The sequence below is a fragment of the Silene latifolia genome, chromosome 8 (genome assembly GCF_048544455.1).
Source record: "Silene latifolia isolate original U9 population chromosome 8, ASM4854445v1, whole genome shotgun sequence".
Lineage (NCBI taxonomy): Eukaryota > Viridiplantae > Streptophyta > Magnoliopsida > Caryophyllales > Caryophyllaceae > Silene > Silene latifolia.
Window position 1 is genome coordinate 22051879 of NC_133533.1, and position 25926 is coordinate 22077804.

A 25926-nucleotide genomic window follows, 5' to 3' on the forward strand; every position below is an offset into this window, starting at 1 on the left:
ACTAGAAACTATTTAACTTCGGCCTGAAAATATGACCCGTTGTCACTGATGATTTCATGTGGGCAACCATATCGATAAATGATTTTGGTTTGTATGAACTTTGCCACATGTTTGGCTGTAAGGCTAATATAAGATGCTGCCTCCACCTATTTAGTAAAATAGTTGATAGCTACTAAAATGTAACAATGACCTCATGTCCTAGCTGGTGTGATTTTCTCGATGATGTCTATTTCCCAAGCAGAAAATGGCCAAGGAGATGTTATGGAATATAGCATTGAGGGAGGAACATGTTGCACATTCCCGAAGATCTCGCAATTATGACAATGCCTGACGTATTTGATGCAATCTGACTCCATCGTCGTCCACTAATACCATAGACGTGTAGTTTTCTTTGCCATCGTAGGTCCGCTCATGTGAGGACCACATTCTCCATCGTGAACATCTTACATTACCTTCAGTGCCTGGGAATGATGAACGCAACACAAGATGACACCAAGTGGTGTTCTTTTGTCTAACTCTCCATGTATGAGGAGGTATTGAGAGGCAAGTAGGCGTATGGCGCGTTGTCCCCTCTTATCTATATCTGGTGGATACGTATCATTAAGCTTGAAATCTAGAATGGCCTGAAACCAAAGTTCCTCTGGGTTTACCTCTTTATCTGTAAGGAAGTGTACATAGGCTGGCTCTGACCGTCGTTCGATGCACAAAGGCATTTCAATCATGTTGTGTGACATATTAATCAAGGATGCGAGTTTTGCATGAGCGTCCGCAAACTGATTTTCTTCACAAGCCAGGTGTAACTAAGTAATATGATCGAAGAATTGAGCAATCTGATCTATCCTAGCCTGATAGGGTACTAAAATTTCACTTCGAATTTTCCAGGATCCAGTTATTTGGTTAATGATTACAGATGAGTCCTCGTCAACTCGAAGGTTCTTGATGCCTAAACTCACTTCTGCTTGTAGACCAATTAGGCAAGCTTCATACTCTGTTGTATTGTTTGTCACCTCGAAGTCGAGTTTGACAAAAAGTGGTGTATGCTCGCCTTCAGGAGAAATGAGAAACACACTAATAAAAAAACCCTAGAGAGAAAGCGATGAGCGACGACTGAAGAAGCTACATAAGTTTTTGAGTTTGACTCCCATGCTCATGGCAAGGATGTCAAATTTTCAACGATAAAGGGAGATGACTTTAAGAGGACGGAGCATCCCTGCATCACAGACTGATACGTCCTCCAAATTGCACGATCAGGAGATGGAAATGGACCAGACGTATGGTGATGAGTTGGAAATGAGCCAAAACCCTAATGAAACTTGTCAAGGACCAACTGTTGATGGTGTTGAGGGTGAGAAGACCAAAACTATGAATGAATTGATTGGTATCCCTGAACTTGTTATTGAAACTGATGATAAAGTAGATTCTGAAAGAGAAGAGGATGTTGGTGAGAATACTTTAGTTTCTGAGACACAGGAGAATATAGAGGATGATCAGAGTAAGGAAACAGAGGAGAGACTGGATGATGAACAGGGTCCAGGGACAGAGGAGATTGAAATGTTGCAGTTAGAGGAAGAGGATGTAGTGGAGGAGGTTGAGTACTGGAGTCAAGCCGTGGTATGCTTCATTCTTGGTGCTAATCCTCCGTGGGAGATCATAGAGGGTTTTATTAGGCGAATTTGGACGAAATTCAATATTGATAAGATTTCATTTATGCATAATGGGATCTTTTTAGTAAGGTTTAAGACAATGGAAATGAAACATAGGGTCTTACAATCAGGATATTACATGTTTGATAATAAACCATTGATTATTAAGGAGTGGGTGAAAGATTTGGAGATGAAAAAAGATGATGTGAAATCAGTACCTGCCTGGATTAGATTACATAGCTTTCCTCTGAAATTCTGGGGGAAGGGGTTACCCAAAATTGCCAGCTTTGTTGGCAAGTATGTCAAGAGTGATGGTGCTACAGAGGAGAGAACGAGGTTGGGTTATGCCAGGGTGATGGTGGAAATGGAGGTGGATCAAAAGTTGCCTGGGAAAATTGAATTCAAAGATGAGAAGGGCATTGTGAATCAGGTGGAAGTAGAGTATGAATGGAAACCGATTAGGTGCATCAAATGTAAGGGTATGGGATATGATCAGGAGCAGTGTAAACGAGGAGAACACAAGAAGCAAAGGGTTCAAATCATTAAGAAAGTCTGGAAACCTGTGATGCTGAAGCCTGCTGTGGAGTCAGCTGCCATGACAACTGTAGTTCAGACAGTGCAGTCACCAGAACCTGCTATTAGGGAAGAAGGACGTTTCCTTACTCCTACAAAGAGACTGGTTAAGATGCATAGACAGGAGAGGAGTGGTGGTAGTTATAGTACAGAAAATTTTGGAGCTCATTCTTATAAGGAGACACTCTTATCCCCTTCTACGAAGATTGTGTTAGCTCAAGGTATTGCCCCCTCACCTAATGTTTCCAATGGATAGCTTGGGTTTTTGGAATGTGAGTGGTATGAATAGAGTAGGTAAACAGAAGCATATTAGTCATTTTTTAAGTAATAAAGATATAGGCTTATTTGGATTACTGGAGACTAAAATTAAGAATAAAGCTTTCAATAAAGCAGTAAATAGTTTTAATAATGGTTGGAATATTACTACTAATAATGGTTATCATAGTAGTGGACGAATTTGGATTCTTTGGAAACCTGGGATGTATAGGGTGCATGTCATTGAATACAATGCTCAATATATTCATATGAAGGTGGATGCTTTGGTGTCTAGGAGTGTTTTCTACCTGGCTATGGTATATGCCTTAAATGGGATTAATGAGAGGGCTCCTTTGTGGGATAATTTGAGAAAGATTGCACAGCAGATTTCAGGCCCTTGGGCCATTGCTGGAGATTTCAATTGTGTGCTTGCTGCTAATGAGAGATATAGAGGGGCTACTTCATTGGCTGAGATGGAGCCTTTCAGAAAGTGTGTTGCTGACTGTGAAGTTTTTGACATTACTGTTGTAGGGTCTGTGTTCACTTGGAATAATAAGCAACAGCCTGAGGAACGGATTTACAGCAGATTGGATAGGTTTTTGGTTAATAAGGCTTGGTGTGATAATTTCCCTGATATGTATGCTCAGTTTTCGCCTGAGGGGATGATGGATCATACACCTTGTATAGTGAACAGTAATAAGGTCGTGCAAGGCAGCAGGAGTTTTAAATACTTCAACACGTGGGGCAAATCCAAGGAGTTTCTTCCTCTGGTGAAAGAGTTGTGGGATCACAATATTGATGGGACTCCTCTTTTTAAATTGGCCAAAAATCTTAAGAATCTTAAGCCAGGTTTAAAGAGACTGAATAGGGAGGGCTATAATGACATTGAGAAGGCAACTGGTATCCTGGAGAAGCAGGTTGAGGAGATGCAAATCAAGTTGGGTACTGATCCGTCTGATTTGAGCTTGATAAGTCAGGAGTGTGAGGCTAGCAAAAAGCTTAAGGAGCTGCAGTGTCCCAGGGATTACTTCCTGTACCAGAAAGCCAAAGGTGAGTGGATAAAGGATGGTGATACAAACACATCTTACTTCCATAGCATTATTAAGAAGAGGAGGAACAGGAATAAGATTTTTATGATTGAGGATATGAATGGAAAGATTTGTGACACGAGTGATCAGGTACAGTCAGCATTCCTGGATTTCTATGAGCAGTTGCTGGGGACAAGCAAGGCTACTAAACCAGTCCATATGAGAGTTATAAATCAGGGGAAGAAATGTACCAGTGATCATCATGTTCAATTGCTTAGACCTGTTACAGGGGAGGAAATACTAGTGGCTTATTCAAAGATGCGTGGGGAGAAATTGGCAAAGAGGTTGTGGCTGCAGTAAGGGATTTCTTCTTGAATGGGAAACTTTTAAAACAGATTAATGCTACTACCTTGATGCTCATTCCTAAGTGTGAAAGGCCTAATAATGTATCACAATTTCGTCCCATTGCTTGTTGCAATGTTGTTTACAAAGTCATTTCCAAATTGTTGTGCTCTAGACTAGCATCTGTACTGCTTGACATTGTTCACACAAATCAGGGGGAATTCATACAGGAAGGGAGCATCCAGGAAAACATATTAATTTGCCAGGACTTAATTAGGCTGTATGAGAGGCCATCTGTGACCCCAAGATGCATGCTACAAATTGATTTGAAAAAGGCTTATGACACTGTAGAGTGGAGCTTTGTAGGGCAGCTGATGGACATGTTGGAGTTTCCTGAGAGTTTTAAGAATAAAATCCTGCAATGTATTACAACTCCCACTTTTTCTTTGGCTCTCATTGGAGAAAGGTTTGGGTATTTCCCTGCTAAGAGAGGACTGAGACAAGGAGACCCATTGTCCCCTTTAATTTTCACCCTGTGCATGGACTACTTGACAAGAATGCTTATGTTTGTTGCAGCCAAATACCAGTTTAAGTATCATCCCCTATGCAAGCAGTTGAGAGTTACTAATTTAATGTTTGCTGATGATGTTTTGATGTTTAGTAATGGGGATGCTGTTTCAATGATGCTTATGCTGAAATCATTCTCCACATTTTCAAAAACTTCAGGGCTTAAATTGAGTCCAAGTAAGGCTAATGCCTATTTTAATGGAGTGCCTGAAGAGCTCAAGAATGACTTCCTGAGTGTGTCTTGTTTTAAGGAGGGAAAACTGCCTTTCAAGTATTTAAGGATGCCCATTAAGACCACAAGGCTTAAGAAGAAGGATTGTGAATGCTTGGTGGACAAGATCTGCAACAGAATTCATAGCTATGGTGCAAGGAAGTTTTCTTATGCAGGAAGGCTTACTCTGGTCAAACATGTTCTGAACACTTTGCATTTGTATTGGGCTTCTGTTTTTGTCCTCCCTAAAGGAGTCATTCTGAGAATAGAAGCCATATGCAGGAATTTTTTATGGGATAGCAGTGCTGAATATAGGCGCAATCCCTTAGTTGCTTGGGATACTATTTGTGGACCAAAGCAGGAAGGGGGGTTGGGTCTAAAGAATCGGGAAATATGGAACATAGCTATAGTTGGAAGACTTGTGAATTGGGTAGCAGTAAACAAGGAGTCCTTGTGGGTTAAATGGGTGAATGCTAACTACTTGAAGGGGAGGGATTGGCAGGAATATGCAAAGCAACCAAGAATCAATTTGGGTGTGGAGGGGATTTGCGGGGTGAAGCGGTGCTAGCTCATTGGTACACACAAGGGATATGGCGGTGTGCAACTGCGGTTACACTCATGCTGGCTGTTATGAGTGGCTTAGAGGAACAAGATCCAAGGTTGAGTGGTATAATGCTGTTTGGGATAACTGGAACCTGCGTAAACACAGGTTCATGGGTTGGCTCATTGCTCATAATTCCTTACATACAAATAGCAGACTTAAGAGCTATGGGATGGACGTTGATGGATTATGTTTTCTCTGTGGCCTAGCAGATGAGACACAGCAGCATTTATTTTTTGCATGTGCCTACAGTAGGAGAGTTCTACAGTCTCTGACAGTATGTACTGGTTTAAAGCTCCCTGAGACTGATATCTTGCACTGGTGCGTCCATAATCCTGGTTTGAAAATTCAGATAGGGGTGAAGACTGCATTGGTCATTAGCACTATGTACCAGGTGTAGGAGCAGAGGAACAAAAGTAGACTAGAGCAGGTTTTGATGAGGCCTATGCGTGTGGATCAGATGATCAGTAAGGACATGAAGAAGAGGATAAAGGAAATGGACAAGAGTAGGATGACTACACATGAGCTAGATTGGTTAGGAGGCTTAAAGTTTAGCCTATCTAGTATGTAATTGATACCTTTTATATATATATATATATATATATATATATATATATATATATATATATATATATATATATATATATATATATATATGTATATATATATATATATATATATATATATGTATATATATATATATATATGTATATATATATATATATATATATATATATATATATATATAATATACTCACATTTTACCAAAAAAAAAGAAAAGAAATGAGAAACACTCCTATTCCATATCCTCTCAAATTGGATGCCCCATCAAAGTAAATATCCCAAGAATCCGTACTGGTTTGTAAAATATCCTCATCTGGAAACGACCACATTTATATTGCTTGCGTATCATTGATAGGATCAACTGCGAAGAATTCATCCACGTCGCGTCCCTTCATGACTTTCAAAGGTACTTATTTAAGATTGAACTCTGAGAGCATTAATGTCCACCTTTCCAAGCGTCCATTGACGACGGGTTTCTCGAAGAGGTATTTGACGGGATCCATTTTAGAATACACTTTGACGGAGTAGCTAAGCATGTAATGACGTAGCTTTTTTTTTGCTCACACAAGAGCGGGTCATGTCTTCTCGAGAGGCGTGTACTTACTTTCATACTACAATAACTTCTTACTAAGGTAGTAGATAGATCTTTCTTCTTTTCCCACAGTCTGTGCGAGCATAGCCCCCATGACTGTTTCGGGTAACTGTCAGATATAAACCAAGAGGTTGATCTTGTTGGGGAGGCATTAGCACTGGAGGCTTGGCCAATATCTCATTTATCTTGTCAAATGCCTTTTGACAGTCATCATACCACACGGTATGGTCCATTTTCTTGAGCTTTATGGTGATAGGTTCACAGATCGTAGTGAGTTTCGATATGAAACGACTTATGTACAGCACTTTGCCCAGGAATCCTCTAACCTCTTTTTTTTGTTTGGGGTTGTGGCATCTCTATTAAGGCCTTGATCTTGGATGAATCATTTTCTATCCTCCTCTGGCTGACAATATATCCCAGAAGCTTGTCTAACGTTACTCCTGTTGGAGTGTCCCCGACAATAATGCGATCACAATTGTTGATCATGATGATCACATGTTTAAATCTCATATTTAAGAATACATGAGGGAAAGTAATACTTCTTAGTCAACTGGTCCACACATATCGGTAATGATTGGCTGACTAGAGTTTGACATTACTGTCGTGCGACGGTGGTGACCAGTTGATCCCCTAAGGTCATACCTATAGGGTAATGCTCTTAATTGAATATTTAATTAATCGTATGCTGATACGGGTTAATTAAATTCCTTAAAATTGACGAGTGATTTTGTGAGTAAAATTACGTGTCTTATTGTAATTTGATTAAATAAGATTCGGTCTAAGTAATCGAATTGTTTTATTACTTAGATTAATTTATTGTTTATGAAACAATTAAAAAATAGAATGAATAATTTATTATAAATACAAGTTGTTGTAGTTTATAATTATATGACCCATTTTGGTACAAGTAATTATGAATCACTAATTATTTATGTATGTGACATATTTAATTATATGATGATTTTTAATATGTTAAACTTACATTATAATGTAACATGTCAAGTAACATGTCACATATGTCAGAATTGACAAATGACAAAAATAAAATGGACCTCCATTTTATGGGTAGAAACCGCTTTTAGTGGAGGGAGTATTAGGGTTGTGTTTTTATATTTTAAACAATTAGAAACACAATGATAACCTACCTAAATGTAGCCATGCAAGCCTACTCTTCTTGGAAAGAAAGTTGGCTTCATGCATTGGCTCCCAACTCCCCTCCTACCCGGTTTCCCAAAGAGAAAATAAAGGGTGTTTTCTCTTATTTTTATCATTCTATAAGATTGAAGATATACATGTTGTATTTTCTAGTGTTTCATAAAAAAATTACTCTACACTTTGAGAAAGAATAAGAGAGCAAAATCTCACAAAATACCTCCTCTTGACCGAAATTTTCAAGAGCAAAATATAAATTATTTTGTGTCTATTTCAAGGTAGTTTTTATTAATACTAGTCTCATATTAATTTAAACTATTAAGGGTATTATCTTGGTACAATACTTGGGGAGAGATTCTATACTTGAATCTTGTTCATCCATAAGGAAAACTCAAGAACTAAGTAAGGTAGGAGACCTTACTAGTGCCCAAATATCCGAAATATCACCTGTAAGGAACCGATTTTCTCCTTACTGTTGTATTTGTTTTGCATGCATAAGATCCATTTTAATTTTATGAATAAATTAAACCTTCATACTATGAATATGTAAACATATGAGATTAATGAATCCCAACAAGTGGTATCAGTTGCCATGGTTGTTGCATGCAAAATCGGGTTTGTTTTTCCGAGTTAATTGGTTAACATATAAAACTTGTTATTTAGGATTTATGAATATAAATCATGAAATATTTTTGCATGTAAAACTTTTCTGGTCCTCAATATATTTTAGGTCATTTGGGACGATTTATGAATTTTATTGATCATTTTATATATTATTGGCATTAAAATGTGATTTTTATGAGGAAAATGTCAGTTTTGGACAAAAAATAGCTAAACTTCGAATTTTTCAGTTGTTTTTGGATATGTTTTCACATGTAATACATACTGATGGCCTGTAAATTTTCATGTTAAAATAAGTTGTTTTGCTCGAAATATGAATTTTATAATTTAAAATCGTATTTAAATGGGTAAATAGGTTAATATAAGTTATATTTCGAATCTAGTCATGGAAATTTAATATTTTGTCACATGCCTTTTTACTCAATATGTGTAAAAATCTTAGACGGATTGAACCCTTTTTGCATGATTTATGAATTTTTGAGTAAAAATTCAATAAATAGTGACTTAATTAAGTATATAATGTTAAAACATATTTCATGACTAAAGAAAAAAGTCATATGTTGCATTTTATCCCACATTTCAGATCTAAACGTGAAAAGTTGATAAAAACTAATTTGCTCATGTTTTATGGTCATAATTGATGAAACCGGTAAACCGCAACGATGTTTTTCTTGAAAAATTTTCGAACTTTTTAACCTAAGTTTTGAACATTATGAGTGTCATGGTATTTTTCCAGAATGTTCATGAGTTTAAATTTCAAATTTTGAAATTATTTGAAATTTTTATAATTTAATTTGGAGTTTATAGTTTAAAATTGTATTTTAGGTCCAATAATGAACAATATAAAGAAATCAAGTTGAATTATTGTCAAAATATTAGTGAAGACTAAGTTTTGAGTCCTAAGATGGTTGGGTAATTAACTTGTATATAAATATGAATTTATGTAATTATTGTGATTTTAACAAGTTATAATCAAGCAAATCCATAAAAACCGATGTAATATACGATATTGGCTCTTATAAGGCGATTTACCATAAAATTGAGCATGTTCATACATATTATAATGCTGCATTTTATTTATGATTGTCATATTTTATTTTTATATAATTTTTGAATTATGTAATTTTACTTAGTATGACCTTAGTTTTTAGTCGATATTACCCGAAATGTATGGGAAAATCGATTCAGTTGTAATTTTGTGATCTCGTATCACCAATTTGTAATTTAATAGTTATTTAATTTTTATTACAAATGTATAATAGGAAATTATGTAATTTATTTTGTAATTTCCCGGAATTCCCGAAGAAGACGGTGTTGCCTCGTTTTGCGTGCCAAGACCGAAGTTCAAGGGACCAAAGGAGTTTGTTTCCGCATTTGTAATAGTTTATTAGATTTACTATTTTAGAAAGGCTATACTAGGATTTTATTTTTTATGCTTTGCATTTTATTTTTATGTTGCATGCACCGCTAAATCGCCATAACTAAACATGCATTTTTAAATCGAGTTTATCGACCGGGTCAATTATAATTATCGTAGTTCACCGCTTTAGTTCACTTAAAACCAGATAGATAATAAATTGACATAACCTCTCGCTAAATAAACAATTGAGACTTAGCCTTACCAAAAATTAGAAACCATGAAAACCTATTTCGTGAGGGAGTGCGCTCGGCCAAACCGGGGTACAAACCTTGTTACGTAGGGGAAGTGGGTGATAAATGTCTATCCACCGAATTCATGTTGATGAGGGTTGTATCACCAAAGCGTGCCCAAGTTAATGTGAATTTGGATCATGGACACATTTATTCGAAATTTGGGTTGAACTCAACAAAAGTATTCTCGACCATAGCCGGATGTGTTTTGGGCTAAAGATAAATATTAATGTAATTTTATCGACCAAGAGTTCTAAAAGTAGAATCGATTAAAGAGTTAATCCACTGAGTTATATTTATGAGGGTTGTATTGCCAAAGCGTGCCCAAGTTAATATGAATTTGGATCTTGGAATCATTTATAATAGTTGGGTAGAGGTCACTATATAAATGTTCATATCTTGTTAAATTATTTACAATTATTACTATAACGATAAATGTTTTGTTTTCATTATTCCGCTATCGTATTGTTCTATTTCTTTACCTCAAATTATACGATATCATTTCGATTTTAGTTCAAATCTCCATTAAAACATCGTAACGAAAGACAAAATTTGAATTTTCTTCTAAAAACCTTGTATTATCTATTGAAAGGATCTCTTGTGAAGAGTATAGATAAAAGTTATTCATGATCAAAAGGGTTTTTGATTCTTGACTAACATATCTACTTACAATGGATTATTTTTCCATGTGCTTAATCGAATTAAGTACTTTGAAACGTTAAATCATTTTGGTAATTAGATTTGTTAGAAGTCGTAATTGACCAAAATTAAACAACCACTTCAATGAATGTTTCAAGACTAAACAATTGAATTGAAGAGTAGTCTTCATAAGATTCAACTTTGCTTCTCTAAGCAATGATTCATTGAAATGAGTGGGAGCATTCTCTTAACCGTTAAGAAAAGGACCAGGTTCCAAGAAGTAAATTAGAATGGAATTGATACAAGGTAATGGTAAAAGTTAAGTTATTGAGAATAACGATACTAAACCTATCAATCCCGACTGATAAAGTTTTTATTTTGGAAGTGTTGGACACAAGAAAGGAAACTACCCCAAATTATTGAAAGAATAAGCAAATTAGTTGTGGGACATCTAATGAGACCTTCTTCTCTAAATGTTTATTTGATTGACATAAGTTTTGCTAGTACTACTTCGTCATTATTAAAAACCGATGGTGGTTTTCAACATTGTATTTGATACATAGGATGATTAGAATATGACGACTAGCAACACATGATGTCCAGAGATAGAGTCATTGTGTACTAAATTTAGTTTTGGGTTTATAGTTGTACTTAATTATGACTATTAAGTGCATAAACTCTAAATAAGAATATAAACTTGTTAAGATACAAAAGAGGTTTTACTTTTGTGACCCTATACACCATGATTTGATGTATGGCTTGCCCATTATCAAGGTGATTATATTCTAAACCAAACTAGAATGATATATCATGTAGATGATGCAAGACTCAAATTGGTAACCCAAGATTAAACCTTAAATTATGGAATGATGAACGCAAAGAGTTAGAGAGTACTCTTGGAACCATTAGATTGTTAATCTTATGGTATATGTGTATCTTGTATTCAAAGCAAGATGTCTCGTGCTTTTTGGTTGAAAAGAAAATCGAGGATGCAAACCATTGATCCAGAATAGGTTGATCATTTTATTTTACCAACGATTTAAGTTGACACTAATGTGTTCACTTCATAAGTTAAAAAGAGAAAGCTTTGAAGAAGTTCAAAGAGTTCAAAGAATCACGATTTAGTCGTGATGGGATTATCAAAGTGAAGACTTTGATATAAGCCAAAGGAAATGTGATATAGTATCACAAATTAATCTCCCTTAGCACGAATTATGGGATAATCTGTGGTTGGATAAAGAAATCAAACTCTATTCAATATGGTTACGACTTCAATCAAGTTACTTTGAGTTACTTCATCCTTTTGGGGATTTTATCATTTTGTCTAAATTATTTTTCCACTAAATTTAAAACGAATCATATGAGATATGAAATGGTAGGGTACCATGTTTGTAAGTTTACACAAGAAACAAATGCTCATTTTTCCTTACAATAATCACGAGTACAACCGGATTGTGGCTCGTAATGCTGTCTTTCTAGAATACAAGTTTATTTCTAGAAGACAGAGTGGGAGAAAATATTCAAGAGCCACAAAAGAATTGTGTCAAAAATTGTATGTCGCAAGAAACTGGTATTTCTTGGCTACATGACGTTGTTTCTTCAAAACCTAGGAGGTTGAACTCATCACTTGTTGAAGATGATGAATTCGTGTTACTTTTAGAAAGTAAAGAGCTTGCAACTTACAAAGAAATTGTTTGATTCAAGTTACTTCTGGAAAGTAATGAACATATGACTTACATGAGAGTATTTAAGTCACAACTCAATACAAGGCTTAGAGCCATGAAAATCTGAAATAAATTCCAAGTGAAATTGTTGGATATCAAGGAGAGATATCAAAGCTTGATTAGTTGCAAAGTGTTTTGCACTATTCGGATCTTCTTAGGGATTGTGTTTCATTATGATGATATACATATAACGAGTGAATCTAAAACACATTTCTTCAATCAAAGAAGGGATGTATTCGATACATGTGATGTGTTTTATAGATTCTTACAATCCTAAGACAATGTGCAACTAAAGAGATAGTCTTAAGTAGGACATCAATGAGTTGGAGTCAATGTTTTGATCATGTTATAAAACTTTTCTCGATGGGTCGAGAAGTTGTGTTTATACATGAAGTTTAGTGGGAGTTACGGAAATTTTAATTAGTCTTATATGTGGATGACATATTGATCATTGTGAATGATTTAAGACTTTTGGAGTAATATAATACATCTTTAATATCCAGATTTATGGAGATAAATCCATATGATATTAGCGCCAAATAAGAAGTCTTATGTTGATAAGATTCATGATTAGTTCAATCGAATTGAACATATTTGATTGATTCCATTTGCTTCCGCTGTCGGATCAATTAAATGAGTAATGATGTATAACACTTCATATACTTTCAGTATGATGAATTTTTTCAAATCGAATTTAAGTAATAGTTACCTAGTAGCCATATAGATTATCCTAAAGTGCTTGAGGAAGCATTAAGGATGTAAAGTTAAGTGTTTTTTATGCAATTAACAAATTTGTGGAAGGGCTTACACTAATGACTGTTGAGGTTGTATAAGGTTTCGGACAAAAACCCGTATTCGAAACACCTAAAGATGGTTAAGGAACCATTGTGGCTATGTTATTTAAGAAATGGATTTGTTAGAATCGTTCTAGGCAATAAAGAACAATGAGAGATGCTTACAACGGAAATTCAGTACACTTGCAATCATGAGATGTGCGAGAGGGATGGGTCCTGCACACTGTGAAAACTGTGGGAGATATTCTAAGGCTAGAGAGCTTATGTCTAGATTGGATCTAGACATGTACTCAGAAAGTTTTGTAATGCAAATGTATACATTACAAAGGAAAACGAGTATGTAGTAAGATTGAGTAAGATACAAGAAGTTGATAAAACCTGCTAACCAATGTCTTCTCATAGGCTTAACATGATGAGTCATGTCATATGTCATTTCAATTGCATTGAGATGAACAACTACATATAAGATGAAAATGGATTATAAAAATATGAAGTAGTAATCAGGTATTGACTATTCATATGTGAAAATCACATTTTCGTTCGAGTTTTTAAATTTAAAAACTCCTTGTAGGATTTATCTGTATGCATCCCTTTAATTTAAAGGATTATAACGAATTTTATAAAGATGATCACTAGTCATAAAATAAAATTGCATACACAAAATTGAAGAGGATGAAGAAACAACCTTTGGTTCTAGCAAATTCGGCCTAAGAACAATATCACAATGATATTCGCCTATTAGTTGCACCCAAGATGCTCCGAGAAATGCCCTTGATTTTGCTCGAATCGATCCAAAAATTAAAATAATTTTTAGGTTTTTCTTTGTGTTTTTTCGATGAGAGGAGGCAAAATGAAAAAAATGAATTAGGTTAGAAAAATCCTCTCCCTCACTCCCCTATAAACCGTGTATAGGAGTGGATTAAGGTAGGATTTTCTTTTCTATTTTTCTCGGCCCATTTCCGAAATAAGGAGAATTATTTCCTTATTTTTGGTTATTCCAAAAATGTATAAAATGTGTTAAATTGTAATCTAGTGAGGATCGAACCCATGACCTCTTAGTTTGTATACCCTCACTATTACCACTATGACACGTTCATCTTTTTGATATTAAATATAACCGATTACATTTAATTACGAATTAACAGATTAATTTGTCCAAGCTAACATTACATACATTTAATTAAATATAACTTATTATATTCAATTTACGAATTGACAGTTAATTCGTCTCTAGTAATATTATTTAATCTTCATTAAATAATTGTCTCATCAACACATTGACTAACTGTTTAGTCATATAAGGCATCAATGTGATTATATTTCTATAACCACATCTCTCAAACACATCCTATAGGTGTGACCTTTAGGGACCAGTTGATCACCGCCATCTGTATGATAATAACGTCAAACTTTCTAGGAAGCCAACCGTTATTAGGTAATCGTTAATCAACTGATTAAAATACGAAGTATACCCTTGTGAACCTGTAAGAGATTTACAAATGTTATCACACTAATTTGTGGAGGACACAAGCTCCAACAAACTCCCACTTGTCCTCACAAGTGTATGTGCGATAACCGATTCTCATATCCTAAAATTTCTCCCACTCAATGTAAAACAATTTGCAAATCCGAATTCACAAAGGTCGTATTTTACAAGCGGTCATCATCAAGAGTGGTTTCCCCGACTAGAGAGTAACTTAACTGATAAACGAATCAACATTCGAGCATGGCCATGCATTTCAGTTACAACTCCTCGAGTGGCCGTGAGAAATAACTATACCTGATAAAGGTTGGATATTTTCCTCAACTCGAATCCTGTAGATGTAAGCACATTATAAAATGACCCAGAAAAAAATCTACTTAGCCTCCATTTACGGCAGACCGTGAGAAAGAAACCAAAGTCACCCAAAAATTGCCTTAATCTCAAGAGACAGTCGATAGTCAAAATAATCGACTCTAGGAACACAATGGACGTCCAATCCACGACCCGGCACCGAATGTTTTTAAACATTTAGGACTCCATTACCTTGTCACAAAAATTGGTCCTACGAGGTATCGTTATAATCTCGTATTTGTGAACGATCAGTCAACCGTTTGACTTATGGCTCGTTGAACCCACCATCAATCGACTGCACAATAAAATAGCCGGAGTTATCAGCTCACATTGGCGATTACTGACCAAAACAAATATAATGTAATTCAGTTCTCTTTGTGGCGTTCAATGTTGTCAGTACAATCCACATGAAAACAAAATATTATAATAAAACGAAGAAGTTATAAATAGTATATGAAAAAGATAATGTATCAAATCCATAATCAAGTACTACAACTCAGGAACACGTTTAATTCCCATGGAAATAACGTGCCCTACATGCTTATCATAATTCAACGGTTTAGTGAGAGGATCCGCGATATTATCATCCGTCGCAATCTTTTCCATCACTATCTCCTCTTGCTCCACGTAATCACGGATCAGGTGAGCTTTCCGATGTACATGTCTAGATTTGTTTCTAGACTTTGGCTCCTTAGCCTGGAAGATGGCACCTCTATTGTCACAATAGATGGTGATCGGGTCATTCGAACTAGGAACTACCGTAAGTCCTTGTAAGAATTGACGCATCCATATCGCTTCCTTTGCTTCCTCCGAAGCGGCATAGTACTCGGATTCAGTAGTAGAATCTGCTACAACACTCTGTTTGGAATTCTTCCAGCTGACCGCGACACCATTAAGAGTGAAGACGAACCCGGACTGATATTTTGAGTCATCTCGATCCGTTTGAAAGCTAGCATCTGCGTAACCGATTGCGCATAGCTTAGTATCGCCTCCATAAGTCAATACCCAATCCTTAGTCCTCCGTAGGTAATTGAGGGTGTTTTTCACAGCTATCCAGTCTGTTTCACCTAGATTGCCTTGGTACCGACTCGTCATACTCAATACATATGCCACGTCCGGACGTGTGCATATCATGGCATACATGATCGATCCTATTGCAAATGCATAAGGAATACGACTCATGCGTTCAACCCTTTCAGGCGTCGTGGGTGACTGAGACTTGCTCAACTGCATCCCAGACGTCATTGGAAGGTTCCCCTTCTTGGAGTTGGTCATGCTGAACCTCTCAAGAATCTTATCCAAATAAGACTCCTGACTAAGTGATAACGTCCGTCGTGATCTATCTCGGTAGATACGGATACCCAAAATGCGTTGTGCCTCACCCAGATCTTTCATCCGGAAATGGTTCTTCAACCATCCTTTAACCGAAGATAGGAGAGGAATGTCATTCCCAATCAAGAGTATGTCATCGACATACAATATCAAGAATACAATCTTACTCCCACTCGACTTGATATATAAGCATGGTTCTTCGACCGATCGAGTGAAACCATACTCTTTTATCACTTGGTCGAAACAATGATTCCAACTCCGAGAAGCTTGCTTAAGTCTATAAATGGAGCGCTTAAGCTTGCATACTTTCTTAGGATGTTCAGGATCTATGAAACCTTCGGGTTGCACCATGTACAACTCTTCCTCCAAATAACCGTTTAAGAAGGCGGTTTTCACATCTATTTGCCAAATTTCATAATCATGAAATGCGGCAATCACTAAGATTATCCGAATGGAACGTAGCATTACTACAGGTGCAAAAATCTCATCATAACGCAATCCGTGCACTTGAGTGAAACCTTTTGCGACAAGTCGTGCTTTATAGGTATCTGGTTGCGCGTCTACAGAATGCTTTATTTTGTAAAGCCATTTGCACTGTAGAGGTTTTACCTTATTAGGTAAATCAACTAGATCCCATACGTTATTCTCATACATGGAGTCCATCTGGGATTGCATGGCTTCGAGCCATAGCTTTGAGTCGGAACTGGTCATGGCACCTTTATAGGTAGCGGGTTCATTATTCTCTACGAGTAAAACGTCATTCTCCTCGACCATACCAATGTATCTGTCCGGAGGATTAGAGACTCTACCCGACCTCCTAGGTTCCTCAGGAATATTAACCGTGTCAGCAGTTGGAGGAACAACTTCCTCCATCTGTTCCTCGGTTGTTAGTTCTGGAATCTCCGACAGCTCGAAGGTTCTATTACTTGTCTTGTTCTAGAGAAATTCTTTCTCTAAGAACGTCGCACTAGCCGCAACAAAAACTCGATGTTCGGTAGGCGAATAGAATTAATGACCAAATGTTCCTTTTGAATAACCTATAAAGTATGTCTTGACCGATCGCGGGCCGAGCTTATCCTCGTGTCTCCACTTGACATAAGCCTCGCAGCCCCAAATCCGAATAAAGGACAAGTTAGGGACCGTTCCCTTCCACATTTCATATGGAGTCTTGTCGACAGCTTTAGTCGGACTTCGGTTAAGTATAAGAGCAGCTGATAAAAGAGCATAACTCCATAATGAATCAGGCACTACCGTGTGACTCATCATGGATCGAACCATATCAAGTAAGGTTCGTTTTCTCCGTTCGAACACACCATTCAATTGAGGTGTTCCAGGTGGAGTTAACTGTAGAACGATTCCACAGTTTTTAAGATGTTGATCAAACTCATTTGAAAGATATTCGCCACCCCGATCTGAACGGAGTGCTTTAACCTTTCTACCTAGTTGGTTCTGTACCCTGTTCTGGTATTCCTTGAATTTCTCAAAGGACTCACTTTTATGCTTCATTAAGTAGACATATCCGTATCTACTCAAATCGTCCGTGAAAGTGATAAAATATATGTAGCCATCTCTAGCGGTAATTGACATAGGTCCACAAACATCAGTATGTATGAGTCCTAATAGGTCACTAGCGCGCATTCCAACACCTTAGAAGGAAATTCTAGTCATTTTGCCAATGAGACATGATTCACACGTGCCATATGTAGAAAAATCGAATGCGGGAATAGTCCCATTATCGACGAGTTTCTTGACGCGTTTCTCATTTATGTGTCCCATTCGACAATGTCATAGATAGGTTTGATCTTTGTCACCAACCTTTAATTTCTTATTATTCATGTGTAATATTTCAGTGGTTTGATCTAAGATGTAAATTGCATTCATGGAAACTGCTTTGCCATAAATCATTTCATTGAAAGAGAAAATACAGCTATTATCCTTTATTGAAAGTGCAAAACCGTCTTTAGCAAGTACGGAAACAGAAATAATGTTCTTAGACAAACTGGGTACATAGTAACAGTTATTTAAAAATAACTCAAAACCATTAGGGAGTTGGATTACATATGTTCCCTTCGAGACAGCAGCAACTCGTGCTCTATTCCCGACTCGCAGGTCCTCATCACCTTTTTTGAGAGGTATGATGTTCTTTAGGCCCTGCAAATGATTACACGGATGAGAACCACAACTAGTATCAAGTACCCAAGTTCCGAAACTTGCATGGTTAATCTCAATCATATGAATATAAGATGACATACCAACAGGAACGACGCGGCCTGCTTTGATGTCCTCACGGTAGACGGGACAGTTCCTCCTCCAATGTCCAGTCTTGTGACAGTGGTGGCACTCTATGTCACCGCCCTTGCTCTTTGCCTTGCCCTGTGAGCCACTAGTCTCACCGGGCGCACTCTTACCGTTTCCTGGCTTTTTAAACTTTGGCTTACCTACAGCTAGGTCGCCATGAGCCTTGCCCTTACCTTTACTTTTATTGGAAATTATGAGAACATCCTGCTTCATGCTCCCACTCAATTTCATATCCTTCTCAGTTTGTACGAGAAGGGAGTGTAGCTCATGAGGACTCTTTTTCAAGTCATTCATGTAGTAGTTCGCCCTGAAAAGGGCAAAACCATCGTGAAGAGAATGAAGCATTCGGTCAATGACAATGCTCTCACTGATTTTACAATTCAGTGCCTCCGGCTTCTCGACATTCTCAATCATGTGAAGAATGTGTGGGCTAACTGGTTGGCCCTTCTGGAGCTTCGCATCAAAGAAGCGACAGGTATGCTCATAGGTAACGATTCTCGGTGCTTTTGAGAACTCGTTAGTGAGCGTGGTGAAAATCTTGTTTGCACCTTGGGCAATGAAGCGTCTCTGCAAATTGGTTTCCATTGCAAAGATGAGTACGTTCTTTATCGCACCCGCTTCCATAACGAAGTCACTATAAGCGAGTGACTCGTTGGCTCCTACATTGGGGCCTGGGTTGACCGGTATTGGCTCAGTTAAGTACTTGAGCTTACCGTCAAGACCGGCAAGATTCCGTAATCTTTGCCTCCCGATCCCCGCAAAGTTGGACCCGTCGTTTTTGGACGTGTGGCGATTCATCTGGTCCATGAATATTTTCAGCCAGGACGAGCGATCTAGTGTGGCACTAGGCATTGGGATTTCGTTATTTTCAGCCATTTGTTGTAACAGTATTATCAAAAATAATCGTGTTCTACACTGCGAAAGAAGAATAAAAATAATAAGCATGTGCATCGTTTTGATTTTAAGTCTAATGAACTAATGTCATAACGCGAATACTCAAAACATTTATACAATTGACCTCCCTCAAAAATTATATAAATGATCCCAAGACTCAATTATCTATAAATTGATAAGCTAACCTTTTAGCTAATTCTACCGTTAGAATTCTTGGTCGATAAATTTCTGTAAATTCTATCTTTAGTCCATCATAATCACGAGAAACTCTTCGGACTATGATGTTGAGGTAAACTAAGTCAACACAACTACTTACCCAACGTAGAATGAGTCATATTATGCCTACCGACGAAGAAGGGATTCATAGTTGTTTTCCCTTATAAAGACTAATCTCAATTTCCGTTTTAGAGGAAGATCCCATCAACTTTATTTTAATTCATTTTAAGTGAAGTAATATCTAGCATGCGACAATGAAAAAACTAAGGTGATGGCTTAATAAGTCTGTGACATCTGTATGTCCATGAAAACTAACATATAACCTATATGAGTCAATTTTCATACATTTTAGTAGTAGGTGGTTTGGTTTTAGGCGGAATATGATGCATAAACTATCATGTGAATGAAAAGCAATAGAAATGAAAAGCAATAAAAGTCCTAGTGTGGCCTATCCTATCAAAATGAACATTAAATACAAGTTTGGAATCCATCCTTGGAACCGAGAAGCTTGTCTTGATGTTCCATCTTGATCCATGTAGCGGGAGTGAGCTCTAATCTCCATCTTTAGTCTTCTTTTGCAAAATACAATAAATAAAATTACATAATAAACCTATTTATTACATTCTAATTTCAAAACCCAAAACTAAAAAAAAAAAAAAAAAAAAAAAAGGGAGATTCGAGATCTCATAATTACATAAAAAATCATGTTTCCTTCATTACGAAAACATAATTTGACTAAGGCCACACTAAGTATTACAATTTACAACCGATTGCAAAAAATAAATACGTAAATAAAATTCACTCATTGATTCATTCAACAAAATTAAAATGCATCAACTAAAAAAAAATTAAACATACATGACACAATTCCTTAATTATGTTGATTAATTTATCCAAACCACCTATTTAAATCAAATTAAGCGACAATTCCTCAATTAATCACATTAATTTCAATCTTAATTCATATTAAACTTGTAATATGAATTCAATCCGTCAAAATTTTAAACTGCTTTAAAAATTAGGTATCTATGAATTATGAACCGCTTCACAATTATAATTGGCCAAAACAAAACAAGCATGTTTCTTATTTTATACACGGTTTTATCTTTAAAAAAACCGAAACAAGAAATTTTTGTTTTTTTTTTAAATCTGTTCCCTGTGAACAGTAACACATGAACAGTAAGAACAAGAAAAAAAACCTTTTTCGGATGCTTTTCAAAACGGCATAAACAAAACAACCGCAAAAAACTTTAATCGGTTTTTCGTAGAAAAACCGAGAGAGAAAAAAAAAACAGGAATTTTTTTTTTAAATACTGTTCATCCGTGAACAGTACAGAAACAGCAAAAAAAAAATTCATGGTTTTTTAAATTAGGACCCTAATGCCTTTTTAATTTTAACTTAATCTGCATTAAATCAAACATGACGATTCCATTTATGTTTTAACTTAATCTGCATCAAATCAAACATCTACCAATTCTTCATATGATAATCTTAACTGATTAAAACAACATTATAAAAAATAAAAATGGAAATCTCGCATAAAAAAGAACAAACACCGGCTGCAAAAAAAATTTTATTCGCCATTAACAAAAATTTCAGCCGTGCCCTAATTGTTTTTTTTTTCGAAACCCTAAAAGTTTACATACAGTTTTTATGAAAATCATCAAAATTAAAATTCGTGGCCTTGGCTCTGATACCACTTGTAGGATTTATCTGTATGCATCCCTTTAATTTAAAGGATTATAACGAATTTTATAAACATGATCACTAGTCATAAAATAAAATTGCATAAAGAAAATTGAAGAGGATGAAGAAACAACCTTTGGTCCTAGCAAATTCGGCCTAAGAACAATATCGCAATGATATTCGCCTATTAGTTGCACCCAAGATGCTCCGAGAAATGCCCTTGATTTTGCTAGAATCGATCAAAAAATTAAAATAATTTTTAGGTTTTTCTTTGTGTTTTTTCGATGAGAGGAGGCAAAATGAAAAATGAATTAGGTTAGAAAAATCCTCTCCCTCACTCCTCTATGAACCGTGTATAGGAGTGGATTAGGGTAGGATTTTCTTTTCTATTTTTCTCGGCCCATTTCCGAAATAAGGAGTATTATTTCCTTATTTTTGGTTATTCCAAAAATGTATAAAATGTGTTAAATTGTTATCTAGTGAGGATCGAACCCATGACCTCTTGGTTTGTGTACCCTCACTATTACCACTATGACACATTCATCTTGTTGATATTAAATATAACCGATTACATTTAATTACGAATTAACAGATTATTCGTCCAAGCTAACATTACATACATTTAATTAAATATAACTTATTATATTCAATTTACGAATTGACAGTTAATTCGTCTCTACTAATATTATTTAATCTTCATTAAATAATTGTCTCATCAACACATTGACTAACTCTTTAGTCATATAAGGCATCAATGTGATTATCTTTCTATAACCGCATCTCTCAAACACATCCTATAGGTGTGACCTTTAGGGACCAGTTGATCACCGCCATCTGTATGATAATAACGTCAAACTTTCTAGCAAGCCAACCGTTATTAGGTAATCGTTAATCAACTGATTAAAATACGAAGTATACCCTTGTGAACCTGTAAGAGATGTACAAATGTTATCACAATAATTTGTGGAGGACACAAGCTCCAACACTCCTTTTATACTTTGTTACATCCAAACGGGTTGTAGAGACAATATGAACCCCGTTAAAGTGAACTCGGATTAACATGGTATTTGCCCATAGTCACTTGTATGAGGTGCGTCTGAAAGTGACTAGAGTGTGATGCGATTGATGGCAAGTTCAAGTGCCATAGTGTTATATGAGATGACTAGTCAATCACATAGGCAGACTATTAGGAATACTTTGTCGGGCCTAATGACCGCTTATAGAGTTCTGGTAAATTTATATAGCCTGGTCGTGGCAAGCGCTACTATAATATTCTAATGAGTCGATTCTTTTGACTAAAGACTGTTCGCCCAAGGTGGCACAATTTCAGAGTAACTTTGATTTATGTTCCTACGACCTTCGTAAATGGGGTTAAAGGGCTTATTTTGGGTTATGATGGTTGTGGCTAGTCGAAGGGAATAGTGCGATAGGAATTGTCCACCGCTTTCTCAGGGTTAAAACAATAACTCAGGGCCACTCGAGGAGTAATGAACTGGAAATGCGTGGCCACGCTCGGAAGGTATCTATGGTAGATAATTCCGGTCAATCAGTTATTCTCCAGATCGAGGAAACCACTCTCGATATGATCACTTGCAAGTACGACCCGAAAGACACCTTGCATTGAGTGGGAGATAGTAATAGGACAAGAGAATTGGTGTCGCACACTTGTCGAGGACAAGTGGGAGATTGTTGGAGTGTCCCCGACAATAATGCGATCACAATTGTTGATCATGATGATCACATGTTTAAATATCATATTTAAGAATACATGAGGGAAAGTAATACTTCTTAGTCAACTGGTCCACACATATCGGTAATGATTGGCTGACTAGAGTTTGACATTACTGTCGTGCGACGGTGGTGACCAGTTGATCCCCTAAGGTCATACCTATAGGGTAATGCTCTTAATTGATTTTTTAATTAATCGTATGCTGATAAGGGTTAATTAAATTCCTTAAAATTGACGAGTGATTTTGTGAGTAAAATTACGTGTCTTATTGTAATTTGATTAAATAAGATTCGGTCTAAGTAATCGAATTGTTTTATTACTTAGATTAATTTATTGTTTATGAAACAATTAAAAAATAGAATGAATAATTTATTATAAATACAAGTTGTTGTAGTTTATAATTATATGACCCATTTTGGTACAAGTACTTATAAATCACTAATTATTTTTGTATGTGACATATTTAATTATATGATGATTTTTAATATGTTAAAAATACATTATAATGTAACATGTCAAGTAACATGTCACATATGTCAGAATTGACAAATGACAAAAATAAAATGGACCTCCATTTTATGGGTAGAAACCGGTTTTAGTAGAGGGGGTATTAGGGCTGTGTTTTTATATTTTATATAATTAGAAACACAATGATAACCTACCTAAATTTAGCCATGCAAGCCTACTCTTCTTGGGAAGAAAGTTGGCTTCATGCATTGGCTCCTAACTCCCCTCCTACCCGGTTTCCCAAAGAGAAATTAAAGGGTGTTTTCTCTTATTTTTATCATTCTATAAGATTGAAGATATACATGTTTTATTTTCTAGTGTTTCATAAAAAAATTACTCTACACTTTGAGAAAGAATAAGAGAGCAAAATCTCACAAAATATCTCCTCTTGACCGAAATTTTCAAGAGCAAAATACAAATTATTTTGTGTCTATTTCAAGGTAGTTTTTATTAATACTAGTCTCATATTAATTTAAACTATTAAGGGTATTATCTTGGTACAATACTTGGGGAGAGATTCTATACTTGAATCTTGTTCATCCATAAGGAAAGCTCAAGAACTAAGTAAGGTAGGTGACCTTACTAGTGCCCAAATATCCGAAATATCACCTGTAAGGAACCGATTTTCTCCTTACTCTTGTATTTGTTTTGCATGCATAAGATCCATTTTAATTTTATGACTAAATTAAACCTTCATAGTATGAATATCTAAACATATGAGATTAATGAATCCCAACAACTCCGAATGCACATTTCTAAGGATTGGGTCTCATGTTGTATTTGCGCAATCTGAGGAAGAATTTTTGAAGGTTAGTGATGTACCCTTTTCTATCCTTGGATTTGACTATAATATCGTCCACGTATACCTCCACCTCTTTATGCATCATGTCATGTTAGCAAAGTAGTCGCAGTGCGTTGGTACGTAGCACCAGCATTGATTAGCCCGAATGGCATAACGGTATAGCAGTGCTCACTGAGTTATGAAGGTTGTCTTGCGCATATCATCGTTGGCAATTTTGCTTTGGTTATACCCTGCAAACCCGTCCATGAAGGATAACAACACTTGATCTGTTATATTATCTACCAATATATAGATGTGTGGTAGAGGGAAGTCGTCTTTAGAACTCTCTTTGTTCAAGTCTCTAAAATTAACACAAACCCGGATTCGCCCATCCTTTTTGGGTACGGGGACTATAATAGCCACCCAGTCTGAATACTCAGAAACTTTGATAAATTCCGCTTTGAATTGCTTATCAACGTCTTCTTTAATCTTAAGAGCCCACTATGTCCTCATCCGACGAAGCTTCTATTTTACAGGTTTGAAACCTTGCTTAATTGGAATGCAATATTCTAAAATATACATGTCGATACCTGGCATGTCCTTGTAAGACCAAGCGAAGATATCGTTGTACTGGTGTAGGATGTCGATGAAACTAGCCCTTTCAGTTGGGTCTAGGGTCGTCCTTATCCTAATTTCTTGGGGTTCCAATTTCGTTCCTACGTTGACTGGCGCCCTATCCCCCTCTTCTAGTATTTCTTTAATTATATAGGGAGGTAATTCGATTGAGTTTCGGTCAGGATCATCCTCATTATCATCGTAAACAGAATTGCATTAAGAATAACACATGGAGTAAGCAGAATCACATTTATTCATATTAAAGATTGAAAACAGCTGAAACAAAGAAGCTGAAGAGTCTATCGATCTGAAATACTCGAGAGGGGGTGGGGGTGAATTGAGGATTAAAACTTTTGCCTACTTTTCGATTGTATATTTATAATTAATTATTTAATGTTTATTGATTAAACTTTAACTAATTAACTAATTAATAATTAAGAACTAAATAAACGAACGAACAAAAGAGAGAGACACACGGCTTTTGAAGTGGTTTAGTTTCACAAATCGAAATCTACGTCCACTATTCTCAATTAATAAATTTAGTACCTTTCTACGGATTACAAATTTGTTAACCCAACTCATAAAACTAACCATAGTTGTTGATACGGTCGTTATGTACCAAAAATAAAATACCTAAATACAACTAACAGAAGCTAGCAGCAAGTAGGGTCGATCTCCACAGGGAGGCTATTTTGCTAATTATCTGTTTAACTCAATCTGTCTAATGTCACAATGTGGGGGTTTTGATTGTTTTGACTAAACCACGAGATTAAGGCAAGAGAGAAAGAATTAAGGGAAATTAACAGAAAGAGAAGGGAACTAGGATTTCGGGTCATCAATAAACGTTAGTTAATTACAGCTAAGGTCACAGATCAGTCGATGTGTCGGTCTAAGGGGCAACGAATATCTCCATTCGGTCTCAATTCACCCTAAAATGCTATTAGCTTAATTTTCGCCCTCACTAACGCATCCTATTGATCACTGCAGGTCTCACCCCTTCCAACCTTTCGGTCCAGGTCAAGGTTTACCAATATTAAAAGGCTAATTGCTTCGAATCAACTAGCATGATACAGTTAA

The 25926-nt window shown here is 36.1% G+C and overlaps 2 protein-coding genes across 2 annotated transcripts; both read left to right on the top strand.

Annotated features, from left to right (window-relative positions):
* The first annotated feature begins 2497 nt into the window (after positions 1-2497).
* On the top strand, positions 2498-3859 carry LOC141594848 (uncharacterized). The gene has a single exon (XM_074414836.1). The coding sequence runs from the start codon at positions 2498-2500 to the stop codon at positions 3857-3859; it is 1362 nt and encodes a 453-aa protein (XP_074270937.1).
* Positions 3860-5209: 1350 nt separating this feature from the next.
* On the top strand, positions 5210-5620 carry LOC141594849 (uncharacterized). The gene has a single exon (XM_074414838.1). It carries the CDS (start codon positions 5210-5212, stop codon positions 5618-5620), a length of 411 nt encoding a protein of 136 aa, XP_074270939.1.
* Positions 5621-25926: the final 20306 nt, after the last annotated feature.

What these genes read in the sequence shown, in the direction of transcription:
- LOC141594848 (XM_074414836.1), top strand. Translation starts at nt 2,498, where the DNA reads ATGAATAGAGTAGGTAAACAGAAGCATATTAGTCATTTTTTAAGTAAT.
- LOC141594849 (XM_074414838.1), top strand. Translation starts at nt 5,210, where the DNA reads ATGGCGGTGTGCAACTGCGGTTACACTCATGCTGGCTGTTATGAGTGG.